The sequence below is a fragment of the Dromiciops gliroides genome, chromosome 1, assembly GCF_019393635.1.
Source record: "Dromiciops gliroides isolate mDroGli1 chromosome 1, mDroGli1.pri, whole genome shotgun sequence".
In the NCBI taxonomy this organism is placed as follows: Eukaryota; Metazoa; Chordata; class Mammalia; order Microbiotheria; family Microbiotheriidae; genus Dromiciops; species Dromiciops gliroides.
In genome coordinates, this window is record NC_057861.1 from 675,415,311 (window position 1) to 675,428,383 (window position 13,073).

The 13,073-nt window shown below is 53.2% G+C and overlaps 1 protein-coding gene across 2 annotated transcripts in view; it reads left to right on the plus strand.

The window, feature by feature from the left end:
* Positions 1-11,845, plus strand: part of SEMA3F (semaphorin 3F) — a 63,077-nt gene extending 51,232 nt beyond the window's left edge. For both annotated transcript variants that reach the window (XM_043979330.1, XM_043979331.1), the window contains 13 exons: positions 92-185; positions 1,864-1,983; positions 2,094-2,233; positions 2,529-2,643; positions 2,817-2,886; positions 3,005-3,149; positions 3,707-3,929; positions 5,689-5,777; positions 6,044-6,085; positions 7,225-7,382; positions 7,632-7,699; positions 9,212-9,345; positions 9,850-11,845. In XM_043979330.1, the coding sequence (XP_043835265.1) occupies positions 92-185; positions 1,864-1,983; positions 2,094-2,233; positions 2,529-2,643; positions 2,817-2,886; positions 3,005-3,149; positions 3,707-3,929; positions 5,689-5,777; positions 6,044-6,085; positions 7,225-7,382; positions 7,632-7,699; positions 9,212-9,345; positions 9,850-10,284 (1,833 nt within the window). In that variant the 3' untranslated portion in view covers positions 10,285-11,845. The remainder of the gene's footprint in view (positions 1-91; positions 186-1,863; positions 1,984-2,093; positions 2,234-2,528; positions 2,644-2,816; positions 2,887-3,004; positions 3,150-3,706; positions 3,930-5,688; positions 5,778-6,043; positions 6,086-7,224; positions 7,383-7,631; positions 7,700-9,211; positions 9,346-9,849) is intronic.
* Positions 11,846-13,073: the final 1,228 nt, after the last annotated feature.

A 13,073-nucleotide genomic window follows, 5' to 3' on the forward strand; every position in this document is an offset into this window, starting at 1 on the left:
TCCAGCTGATGGGGGAGGGCAGGGTGGTGGTTGTGCGTGGAATCTCCGCCCATTCCCTCAACCCCTCTGAATGCCCGTCTCTCCCTGGCAGGATTATATCTTCTACTTGGAGCCGGAGAAGCTGGAGTCAGGGAAGGGCAAGTGTCCTTACGACCCCAAGGTGGATAGCGTCTCTGCCCTCATCAGTGAGTGTCCTTCTCTGGGGAAGAAAGGGGCCTGGGCTTCAGGGACTTCCCTCATCCTCCCTAGCCTACCGAGGATCAGAAGGTCAGGGAGGAACTCTGAGCTGGGTTCTGAAGGAGGAGCCAGGTCAGGAGAGGCTGAGGGTGTGGGAGAGAGAAGGTGTACCTGGCTGGTGAGGCATATGCAAAGGCTCACATGATGGGCAGCACCAGAGGCATCCTCTTCAGTTAGGTGGAAAGTTCTGGATTGGAAGTCAGAGGACCCAGGTTCAGATCCTGACCCTGTCACTTATGAGGTCTGTGGGACCTTGGACAAGCGACTTAACCTCACTGTAGGGTTACTGTTTTGTTTTTTTAAACTAGACTAGATGGCCCCTATGGTACCTTCTAGCCCTAACCCTTTGCCCTGACGACTCCAGAGATTCCTGCAAGCTCTAAATCTATGTTCCTGTGGCTAGGATTACATACCAGCTGGGTGATTTTCAGCAAGTCATTTCCCCTCTCTGAAACGGAATTTCTTCATCTGTAAAATGCGGGGCTTAGATTCCATGATCTCTCTATGGTCTTGTAAAGCTCTGAGCTCTACAATTTCCTATGATTTGAGACACTTGGGGCAAGGGGTGGCATTTCTGGGCATGGACAGAGGGGCATCTTTCTTGGCTTCCTTTAAGTCCCAGCTACCCAAGCCACCTTGCCCTGATCCCCCTTAATGCTGGTACCTTTCCTCTGCTCATCCTCTCCAATTTGTCCTGTCTGTGTTTCCTTAGTACCAGGCCGTTTGCAAGTTGTCTCTCCCATTAGAATGTGACTTCCTAGAGAACAAACAGACTGTCTTTTATTCTCCTTTGAATCTCTGGTACTTAGCAGAGTGCCTGGCACATAGTAGGCACTTAATCAATTCCTTCTGACTCATTCACTGGGTGACTGCTAAGTGACCTCCCTCAGTGTCCGTCTGTCTGAGCACCCCCTTCCAGACCAGCCTGCCCACGATTGCCACCCCCCTCTCAGGTTGGCATCAGCTCCCAGGCTATGTTCTGCCAGGCTTTATTCATTTGGGAACAGCTGTTAGGCCTGGTGCCCATAAGAGAAGCCTGAGAACAGCCAGCAGGGTGAGGGTGGCCACCCCCTCCCTGTTCCCCCCCTCCCCGGGCAGCCTAGGAGGTGTCCGCTGCCAGGCAGTACCAGGAACTCACAGGCCTATTCGTTCATTCAACAAGTATTTATTAAATGTCTGCTCTGAGCCAAGCTAAGCAGACAGGATACAAAGGCAGAAATGAAGGGGTCCCTGCCCTCAAGGGGTTTACATTCCCCTGGGAAGGGGCACACAAGGCATACACAGATGCATAAATAGGACAAGGAAGGAGGAGGCCCATCCCTTGACCACTTCCTGACTCCCTGGGCCTCAGACAGACTTTCTAATGTTCCTTCCCCTTGGACCGCCATGATTCGGTCACTTTTCTGGGAGGCTCAGCACACTTGCAGGAAACGCACCTTCTCCTTAGGCAGGTCCGGCCCACCAGTACCTGGGGAGGTACTGAGGGTTGGAACAATTTCGGCCTTTGGGTTAGGGGCGGGCTCACGAGAGGAGAACGGAGGCCGGAGCTCAGCACCAGAGGGCTCCCCTGCCTTCGTCCAAGGGGCCGCGGACACGTGTAACCCCCAACACCCTCTTCCTCCACAGATGAAGAATTGTACGCTGGCGTGTATATAGATTTCATGGGCACAGACGCGGCCATCTTCCGCACCCTGGGCAAGCAGACGGCCATGAGGACAGACCAGTATAACTCTCGCTGGCTCAATGGTGAGGCGGCCCCAAAGGGCTGCAGGGGGTTGGGCGGGGGTGGGGGGAAGGGCTCCCATTGGATGGCCGAAGGGCTGGCCCAGCCTGACGACTCCCTCTCCTGGCCCCAGACCCTTCCTTCGTGCACGCCCAGCTCATCCCAGACAGCGCCGAGCGCAACGATGACAAACTCTATTTCTTCTTCCGAGAGAAGTCCATGGAGGCTCCTCAGAGCCCAGCCGTCTATGCTCGAATCGGGCGCATCTGCCTGGTATGGCATTGGCACGGGGTTGTGGGGAGGGACCCTTGAGCTCCTGCCTAGGCCTTCAAAGCCTCCTTTACAGGTGTGGGCTCTTTGGGAGTTCAGACCCCAAGCCCTCTCTCACTCTGGGCTGGGGAGGGGGGGGGGCTAACCCTGGGAGGCTTAGAGGGAGGGGTCTGGGGTCTGGGAGAGTGGGCATGGCTGCCAGGGCATGGGTCTAGGACGGATGAGGGCATGTTTGAAAGGCAGGACCAAGTCTGGGGGTGAAGCTTGGGGGACTCACAAAGGGGGATTGTGCCCACAGAATGACGATGGGGGTCACTGCTGCCTGGTAAACAAGTGGAGCACCTTCCTGAAGGCACGACTCATCTGCTCTGTCCCTGGCCCTGATGGCATCGAGACCCACTTTGACGAGCTGCGTGAGTGCCCATGCAGGGGGTGGCAGGAGGGGGCGCCCCAGCCTCAGGCCAGCGTCCTTCCAGTCCTGGGCTCAGCGGGAGGGGCAGCCTGGACAACTCCAAAGTGCTTGCCCCACCCCTCCCCGCCATCACCCCAGCAGTCATCGCCCTGACCCCCCTTCTCTCCTGCACAGAGGACGTGTTTGTACAGCAGACCCAGGATGTAAAGAACCCCGTCATCTACGCCGTCTTCACCTCCTCAGGGTGAGGCTCGAGTCGCATCAGGCTGGGGATGGGGGCCTCTGGGGCTGAGCAAAGGCAGGAGAAGGGTTGGAGGCTCTGCCCAGAGCCCCCTAGCCAGCTCCAACTCTCCCTCCTCCAGTTCTGTGTTCAGGGGCTCTGCCGTCTGCGTGTACTCCATGGCTGATATCCGCATGGTCTTCAACGGCCCCTTTGCCCACAAGGAGGGACCCAACTACCAGTGGATGCCTTTTACGGGCAAGATGCCCTATCCTCGACCAGGCACTGTGAGCGCTCCTGATAATAACAGCTATGGCTCCCTTGGGCCCCCAGCCTTCTTCTCTCACTAGCTCTGAGCTGGGCCCCTCCCTACCCCCACTCCAAGCCCCACCCCCAAATGTGGAGGATCTGTCTGGGATGGAGCTGGGGGGAAGGTGCCTGGCTGAAAGCAAGTCTCTATCCAGGAGAGGGTTTATGTGGGATTGTGGGGTGGGGGCTGTTCATGACTTGGGGGCTGGGCCCTGGCAGGACAGAATATATGTATATTGGGAGGGGGCAGGGGTACAGACTCTTGTTCTGGGCCTCCCATCCTGGTTCATTCTAAACCCCAGATCCTTCCCCCCCACCATCTTGGAAATCTGATCCCATATCACAGGAGCCCGATAGTAGACAGGGCAACTGATGCCCAAGGTCAGGGCCTTCCCTCTTCAGGACTGCACAGAGCAGGTGACTCTGGGAAGGAATAGCCCTAGGGAAAACCCAGCTAGTTTACAGGGCTGGGGTGATGGGGCCAGGCCCAGGGCCCCTCACCCTCTTAACTGGGCCTTGTGTCTGGTGCCTCCAGTGCCCAGGGGGGACCTTCACACCGTCCATGAAATCGACCAAGGATTACCCAGATGAGGTCATTAACTTCATGCGGACTCACCCACTGATGTTCAACGCAGTGTACCCCCTGCAGCGGCGGCCTCTGGTGGTCAGGACCAATGCCCGCTACCGCTTTACCACCATTGCCGTGGATCAGGTGGATGCGGCCGACGGGCGCTATGAGGTGCTTTTCCTGGGCACAGGTACCCACCGCCACACCCACCAGCACCCTGACGTCACATTGGGCTGCCTTGGGGAAGGGGCTGGGTGGGATGGGGCCAGGAGTCTCCTCTTGGGGCTCTACCCTCACAGAGGAGGGGGCTCCTTGGGAACATGGTCGTTGCTCTTCCTTCTCAACTTTTGAGGAAAAGAATAGGGATCCAGAGAGTATAGGGGGCGTGCCTAGCGTCAGTGGGGAGTGGTAGCTCCAGAGCTCTCCCCTCCCAGGGTTGGCCTCAGGCTCAGGATAATCTCAGCTTCTCTTTGCCCTCCAAAAGAGAAAGCCCCACCAGGACCCCCACCCCCCTAGCATTTCATAAACCAAGGCTCCAGAGCTGTCCTGCCCCCCTGGCAGTCGGAAGAGGGAGTGGGCACCCCCAATTCCTGGCAGACTCCCCTGAGGAGCAGCTGTTGTGTCTGCTTGGCAAAGGGGCCCGGCGCCAAATAGTGGTAGGCGGGGCCTGTCATGTGCAAACACACACAAACCCACGCATGCACCTGTGTGTGTGTGTATACATCTACACACCCCCATATCTTACACACAAATAATAATACCTCCTGGGATTTATAGAACCCTTTAAAGTGAGCCGAGCTCTTTAATAATTAAATGTAAGGTTCGACCTGTAGGAATTGTTGTCATGCCCATCATAAAGATGAGGAGATGAGGCCCAGAGGCTAGAAGATCACACATTTAGAGCTGGAAGAGACCCCCAAGGTCATCTGGACTTGCCCAGGGTCACATAGCTAGGGCCAGGGGCAGAGGCTGAGCCCGGGTCTTCTAGCTTCAGATCCAGTATTGTATTCACTATCCAGTGCTGAGTTCCCAGGCCCATGCTCAGTCTTGCACACAGCACACACAACAACACACTCGTGTGGTCATGTCTCTGCTCAGGAACAGGGGAAGAGAAGGAAATAACCATTTGTTAAATGGCTGCTACGTGGCAAGCACTGTGCTAAGCACTTGACAAATATTGTCTCACGTTTGACCTTCCTAACAACCTAGGAAGTAAGTGCTATTGTTTTGCCCATTTTGAAGCTAAGGAAACTGAGGCAGACCGAGATTAAGTGACTCTCCCAGGGTCAGGTCACATGGCTAGGAAGTGTCTGAGACTAGATTTGAATTCAAGTCTTCTTGACTCCAGGCCCAGTGCACTGCCCTCCTTTTCTCCTTTTCTGTCTATATCTATCTATCTATCTATCTATCTATCTATCTATCTATCTATCTATCTATCTATCTATCTATCTATCTATCTATCTGTCTATCTGTCTATCTGTCTATCTGTCTATCTGTCTATCTGTCTATCCATCCATACACACACACACACATATGCATACACATATGTACATATGTGTGCATGGGGTGAGGGGCCAAGAAAGATCTAGTTCTCAGCGTAGGCTCAAGGAGCAGGACTGGTGGAGTGACTTCATTCTGGATCTGGATTCTATTCTAGCTTTGGTCCGAAGCTGGGGACAGGTCCCTTGGGCTAGAGGCCCTGGAGGGAGGCTCGACTCCTTCCCTAGTTCCTCTCTCTCTCTCTCCTGTCCTGGGGACCATGGGATAGATAGCTCTCTTTGCCTTTCCCTTTTCCCAGCCCTGAGCTCTCACTTGCTTCCTAGTTAGTGCAGGATCAGGGCCCCCAGACTAGAATGTGGACTAGAGGCCAGTGACCCCTCCCCCCTTTGGCCTCTCCGCTGCTCCTCCTCCCTTTCCCCACCTGCTAAGGGGCCCCTCCCTCATTCCAGATCGAGGCACTGTGCAGAAAGTCATCGTACTGCCCAAGGATGACATGGAGACGGAGGAGCTGATGTTGGAGGAAGTTGAAGTTTTCAAGGTGGGAATGAATCTCCCTGCCCTGAGATCTCCCCCTCCTAGCCCATCTCTAACCCTGTGACTTCCTGACCTGATCCCGGCCTATGCCCTTCCCAAGCCTAGAACCCTGGGTCTGCTCAGCTGTGATTCTGCTTAGCTTTCCTGGCTCCCTGCCCAGGGGGATGGGAAAGGTGGGCCATCACTAGAGGAGGAAGCCAGACAGAGCAGAGGTGAGGGGAAGGGCTTCCCCCAGCCCTCTTCACCACCTCCTTTGACCTCTCTTTTCAGGTTCCAGCCCCCATTAAGACAATGACCATCTCCTCCAAGCGGGTGAGTCCCTGGACCCCAGTGCTGCCTCACTAGGTATCCTTCCCATCCCCACTCCAGCACTAGGTAGGACAGAGCAGGGGACAAAGCATTGGAAATCCCAGGGACCAGGATTCCACCCCCTGAACCCTTCCTCTTTAATGGACGAAGGTCCCAGAGTTTTCCCAAAGGCAGGACTTTCCTCTCTTCCCATCTTCATCTCACCCTTCATTTCAAAGGCTCATCTCATCCCTTTGGAGTTCCCAAGGCTCTTTTCTCCAAAGCTTTTGAGAGACACCCCCAGAGGAGGAGAGCTTGAGGTGAGGGAAGTCAAGCTGGGACGAAGGTGTACTATTCATGGGACTCTTGGCAAGTCATGAGTTCCTAGGATTTAGATCTAGAAAAGGACAATAGGAGCATGGACTTAGAGTGAGGGACCTTGGAGGAAATTGTGTTCAACCCATTTGTTAACAGATGAGGAAACTGAGGCACAGGGAGGTTAGGTGACTTGTTCTGGGTCACCCAGCTAGCAAGAGCCTGAGACTGGAGCAGTACTCAGGTCTGGGACTTTAGAAACAGTTAACTACAACCCTCTCATTTTACAGATGAGGGAAACTGAGGCTCAATGAGGCAGGGGTCTTACCCACCTCACACAGGTGCTAAGTGTCAGAATGGAGAATTGAATCTGAGTGTTCCGCCTCTACTTCCAACCTCGGCTTCATTTTCCCTGTCTGTAAAACGACCGGCTCCCTACAGTCCCTTCTAGCTTTATGTCCCATGGCTCTTCTCTGAATATTCTGATGGTTCTTCCACAGTCTTAGCCTAATAATAAAAATAATGACATTTAGGAGGAGGAGGAGGATCTCGCATTTTTATTGCTCTTTACAAATATCTGTTTCATTCTCACAACAACCCTTGGAGTAGGGAACATTATCATTCCCATTTTGCAGTTGAGGGAACTGAGCCAGACAGAGCTTTAAGTGACTTGCCAGGGTGTCTGAGACCAACTTTGAACTCAGGTCTTCCGGACACTAGGGCCAGCAGCCTGTTCATTTTATTACCTGGCTGCCCCTCGGAGATAGACGGCCCCTAGCCTGCTGAGGTGTGGGAACTGAGGCACCTGGGCAGGATCAGGACTGACCAAACCCTCCATGCCTTCCTAGCAACAACTCTATGTGGCCTCTGCTGTGGGGGTAACCCACCTGGGCCTGCACCGCTGCCACACCTATGGGGCCGCCTGTGCTGACTGCTGCCTTGCCAGGGACCCCTACTGTGCTTGGGATGGCAAATTCTGCTCCCGCTACTCAGCCTCCTCCAAAAGGTAAGAGGGGCAGCATGAGGGGACAGGGGAGAGGCCAGCCTGGTAGGAGCAGGAGCGCACAGGGCCCCAAGAGGAGAGGACCTTTGCCCTTAGGGAGCCCCTGGTCTGTGAAAGAAGTATGTACCTTGGCCTGAGGGGAGCCCTTGGTCTGGGAGGGGGACGGGTGGACATGACCCCTGCCCTCAGAGGGCCCTGGGTCTGAGGACAGCTCCTTTGAGAGTCAGTCTCTCCTTTCTTCTCCTTCTCTAGACGCAGCCGCCGCCAAGATATCCGTCATGGCAACCCCATTCGGCAGTGTCGGGGTTTCAATTCCAATGGTGAGTAATGACCTCGCTTCCTTCCAGGGCTGAGGGAGAGGGACTCCCCCACAAATGTGATGGTCATCCGGACGTCTCTCATTCTGCAGAAACACTTCTACCAGACTTTGAAAATTGCTGGCCTACCTCATTATAAAGAAAGAAATCCCCAAAGGCTGTCTGTCCCAGACATTTATTAAGTGCCTATTGTATGCCGAGCCCTACCCTAGATGGGCCCTGACAGCCGTGGTGGTTCAGTTTAGCTAAGCCCTAGTGTGTCCCTGCCATTTTGTCCTCACAACCCAAGCCTCTGTCTATTATGTTTTTGTTTTTGTTGTTTCTTTTTGTGGGGCAATGAGGGTTAAGTGACTTGCCCAGAGTCCCACAGCTAGTAAGCATCAGGAGAGAGAGAGTCTACATGGACATGTACAAAAACTTTAATCCAACTCAAACAACTTCATGTCCCACTGAGGACAATGACTTCAGATCTCCGGGGAGGCATGGCATGTTATTGTTCTTTGATACGCCTTTCTCCATAATCCCTGTGAGGTTTATTGATTTAAAAAAAAATGAAAGTAATTTGGAGAGAGCCACCCTCAAAATCAGAAAGACCCAGGTTTAGGTTTGGTCTCTGAAATTGTACTGGCTGCGTCATGCTGGGCAAGTGACTTACCTTCTCAGTGCCCGGGAAATCTAAGCCTGTAAATTGCAGGAAAATTGCCAGTCTGCAATGGTAGAGGGGATTTCTTTATCAGGCGTTCCTTACACCAGTGAAATCTGAAGTCATTCTAACCCTCCCCCCCCCCCGAAAAAGAAAAAAGGCTTTCCTACTGGTCCATAATAAGCTCCTTGAGAGTGGAGACTAGTCCTTATTTCTCTCTCTATCCCTTCCTTCTCCTCCCAAGCCATGCCTGGCATAGTGCCTTATATGTGGAGGCAATTAATTGTTAGTTCATTTGACCTGAATTTGGAGTCAGAGGAACCAAGTCCAAAATCCTGTGTTATTTTGAATGAGCCTCAGCACCCTCATCTGTAAAACAAGGCAGTTGGCCAGATGAGTTATGAAGTCCTTTCCTTTGACTACGTCACATCCATGCACAACATGACACAGTCAGTGGGAGGTGGGGGAGAGAGGGCCAGGAATCGAGGCTTCCTGGAGGAAGTGGTGTTTGAATTAGCTTTTAAAGGAAGGTTAGGAATTCAGCAAGTGAGGAGGTGGACAAGAGGCCATTCTGGAAATAGAGAACAGCTTGAATAAAGATACTGAGATAGAAGAACATGTTTTGGGTGGGAGAGAAGAGTCTAGTATGACTGGAGTATACTAGAGAAGAGGGATGCCTGAGATGAGGCTGATTAGGAAGGTAGAGTGGCATGTGATTGTAGAGGAAAAAAGAAATACCTCAGGCTTTTGGTCCATGGGAGAGATATCCTACGGAAGTTGTCAGTGGCAGGAGGAGGAACTTGGAAAAAATGCACAGGTGGGTTCTTAAGGAAATCCACATTCTGAAATTATCTGGGCACCTCTTTCCCTAGTCAATAAGAACACAGTGGAGTCGGTGCAGTATGGGGTTGAGGGCAGTGCTGCCTTCCTGGAGTGTCAACCCCGATCCCCCCAGGCCACCATCAAGTGGCTTTTCCAAAGAGATGCCAATGACCGGAGAAAGGAGGTAAGGAAGGAAGGTACCCTCCCCAGAAGTAGCCCCTCGTTCATTGAGGCCATAGGGTGTTGTGGCAAGAGCACTGGTCAGAAGACCTGAGTTCAAATCCCTAGTATAATGGAGAGTTTAGGTGTTCTCTAAGGTGCTCTCTGATAACCTGTGATTGATTCAAAGAGCTGGGTCTCAGTCTGGCATTAGCTAGTCCTGTGTTGTGTCCCTGGTCCTGTTATTTAACTTTTCTGAACCTGTCAAATGGAGAAAAGGAGATCTTACATATCTGTTATTTCTCCCTCCTCAAAGCCCTTAGGCAGATGTCCCAAGGCCTTTTAGGGGAAGTCTACTCCTGAACTAGGATGGGCTGGGAGGGTTGGGGGTGGAGGTAGAAACCCTCAGAAAAGGGGAAATGGAAGGGAAGGATGTCAGGGAGGAGACTCTGAAGAAGGGACTCTGGGGAGAAGGATGGATGCAGTCAATGGCCTGTTTGCCTGAGGTCCTTATTCTCGGTTTCTCCAGCTCCGATCAGAGGACCGCATGCTGCGGACCGAGCCTGGCCTGCTCCTTCGGGCCCTTCAGCTGAGCGACGCTGGCCTCTACACTTGTACAGCCACTGAGAACAACTTCAAGCATGTGGTCACTCGTGTCCAGCTGCACGTCCTCAGCCGAGAAGCCGTCCATGCTGTGCTCTTCCCGCCAGGCGCTGCCGTTGCTGCCCTGCAGCCCCCTGGGACTGACCCTGCAACGGCCAGCCTCAGGCCGCCTACACCCCCCTACCAGGAGCTGGCCCAGCTCCTGGCCCAACCCGAAATGGGACTCATCAACCAGTACTGTCAGGGATACTGGCGCCATGCGCCCCCAAACCACAAAGAGGCCCCCGGGGGGCTCAAGACCCCTGAGCTCCCAGACCAGAAAAAGCCTCGAAACCGTCGGAATCACCAGCCGGACACATGAAACCACCACTGCTGCTGCCCCGTCCCCTGCAACCTTGAGGGGCCATAAACTATCTCATCACATCTCTATTTTCCCACCATCCCCCACCCCCAGGCCATTACCCCCTCTCCCATTTTAATATAAAAAGATATATATATAAATATCTATATATATTATATATATATACAGAGAGAGACACATACACACACACACACACACACACACACACACACACACACACACACACTCTCCATGTCCCTTTTATCAGTATTTATTGGTAAGTCCTACATAGTCCCTTGGGATCACAAGCCCAGGGTCATCCCTTTCTCAGTCCCTCCTGGTGTCAGGGAGTCAGGACCTCGGACAAGGACTGGGCGCCCTGGTCTGCACAGAGCAAGCAAGAACCTGGGCCCTATAGGACTTAAGGTGGCTGGTTCTCGACCAACAGACATCCCCTGGATTTGTCAGCTGTGAGAAGACCCAAAAGCTTGGGGAAGGATTTGTCTCCAGCGGTTGCAGTATAGCCATGGCCGGGACCAGAGCTGCCTCTGGCCAATAGATGCCCACTGCACATCCGGGCGAGGGGGCAGCAGAGGGGAAGCCCAAATTCTGAGGATGGAGAGTCAGGTCGGGGCACAGATCTTATAGGAGTCCACACAGAATAAGCATGCGCAGGCAGGGCAAAGCAGGTGTGTGCGTGCAGGCAGGAAGGGGCCAAACCACTTTGGGTGGAGGACAGGACAAAGACGAAGGGATGGACTGGGTTAGGGTATGGGGTTGGTTGCCGATCATTGGCCACTATGGCATAGGTGTTTTGGACTGGGGCTGGAACAGGGCATCCAGGGTCTGGGCCTAAGCAGGGATGATGTACCCATGGTCTGGGAGAAAACCAAAAGAGGACCTCTAAGCAGGGGAAGAGAGCAGGGGGACCGGGAAGGGCAGAGGAGGAAGCCATGGGGACTGGACTGTGTGCAAACTGAAGGGATGAGGGAACAGAGAGCAGGTGGTGGGAATGAACAGAGAGAGTCTATGCTAGCCCTCCTCCCCACCACCTCCAGCGAGCCGCAGGATGTGTGAGTCCTGGGCAGTGCTGGGAAGGGGCCCTACTTACACTCGTGAGCCAGAGGCGAGGGCCCCAGGGAGCCCTGCAAGGGGCTGGTGGGAAGGTGCAGAGGGGGCATTTTAGGATATTTATTCTCTATTTATTGGGGGGAAGGAGAAAGGAAGGGCAGTCCGTGCCAGTCCCGCTCCCGATCGCCCAACCTTCCTTGAACCCATTCTCGACTCCTTCCATCCTGGGGCCACCTTGGAGAATCCAGTCACTGGTTGGGGCCAACATTTTGTCAATCGTGGCCTTTCCCCATCTCCCTGCCCTACAAAAAAACTTCTCTCCTGGGAAGCCCAGCCCCAAAGGGGGTGGCGATATGGGGTAGCCCAAGGCGTACTGGGATGGAAGATCAGAACCCCTTCTCCCCTCCTGTGGGGGCCACCCTGGGGCTGTAAATAGTTGTACAGGGAGACAAGGGGGAGGGGGGAGATGGGAGACAAGGGGCCTGAGCCACGGGGTCAAGGAAAGTTCCTGTGGATGGGATCGCGCTAATAAACACTGGTTCTGATTACAGACTCTGGAGTATTCCTTGGTGGGGTTGGGGACAATAGCTATTCTCTTATCATGCATGCATGAATACATCACTGTGGGGGATCTCCCACCGAACTGATGCAGCATGGCCTTGAACAAGTCCCTTTTCTTCCGAGCTTTAGTTTCCTGCTCTGTAAAATGTTTGTTCATTGACTCAGGGTTGGAAGGAATCTCTGTTCCTTTCATTTAACCTGGGGTGTCGGGTGGTTTTTCAGTTGTGTCTGACTCTTCGTGACCCCATTTTGGGGTTTTCTTGGCAAAGATACTGAGGTGGTTTACCATTTCTTTCTCCAGCTCATTTTACGGATGAGGAAACTGAGGCAAATGGGGTGAAGTGACTTGCCTGGGGTCACACAGCCAGTAAATGTCTGAGGCTGGATTTGAACTCGGGAAGATGAGTGATTCTAAGCCCAGCTTTCTATGCACAATGGCACCACCTAGCTGCCCCCAGTTTTACCTGTAACTAAGTAGTAGTCGGTGGGGTGCCCTTTAAAGGTAATGACTGTATTTGAGAATCAGAGAAGGTAGGTAGAACTCTGTTCTGCTACTTTAAAATCTGTGTGGCCTTGGGTAAATGGATTAAATCTCTCAGGGCCTCAGTTTCCTAATCTGTAAAACGAGGGGATGACCGGTTGTTTCATTTCACATCTTGATCTTTTTGCCCCAGTGCCCAGAACGTAACAGATGATCAGTAAATGTGTCTAGACTTGCTGTGACTCTGAGGACCCTTCCAGCTCAATCCTCACACTGCCTTCTATCTCCCTCTGTAGCCTCCCTGAAAAGTGGTCAGCCAATGACCACTTCGGAACTCAAGGGAGCCCATCCCTCTCTGATGAAACTAATTATTAGGACTTTTTTCCTTATATGGAGTCAGATTAAATTGTCTAAGGAAGGACTTGTGATTCTAAGTCCAAAGTGGCTTTTTCAGTCTCTCTCCTCCACCCGGCCCCTGGGCCTCCCTGGTGGCATTTCTCCAGCCATCAGGTCTTAACCCTAGGGAGAGTCAGACAGTGAAGGGGTCCCACCCTGTGGGACTCTGGCGAAGGGAACCCTGGGGCCATCCCCCCACTTAAATAATTTGTTCCTCCATCTCCCTCAGGAATCTAAACCTCCCATTTAGGAAGGTAGGGTCTGAAGCTTGGAGAAAGGACACTGAGACCCAGGGATACTC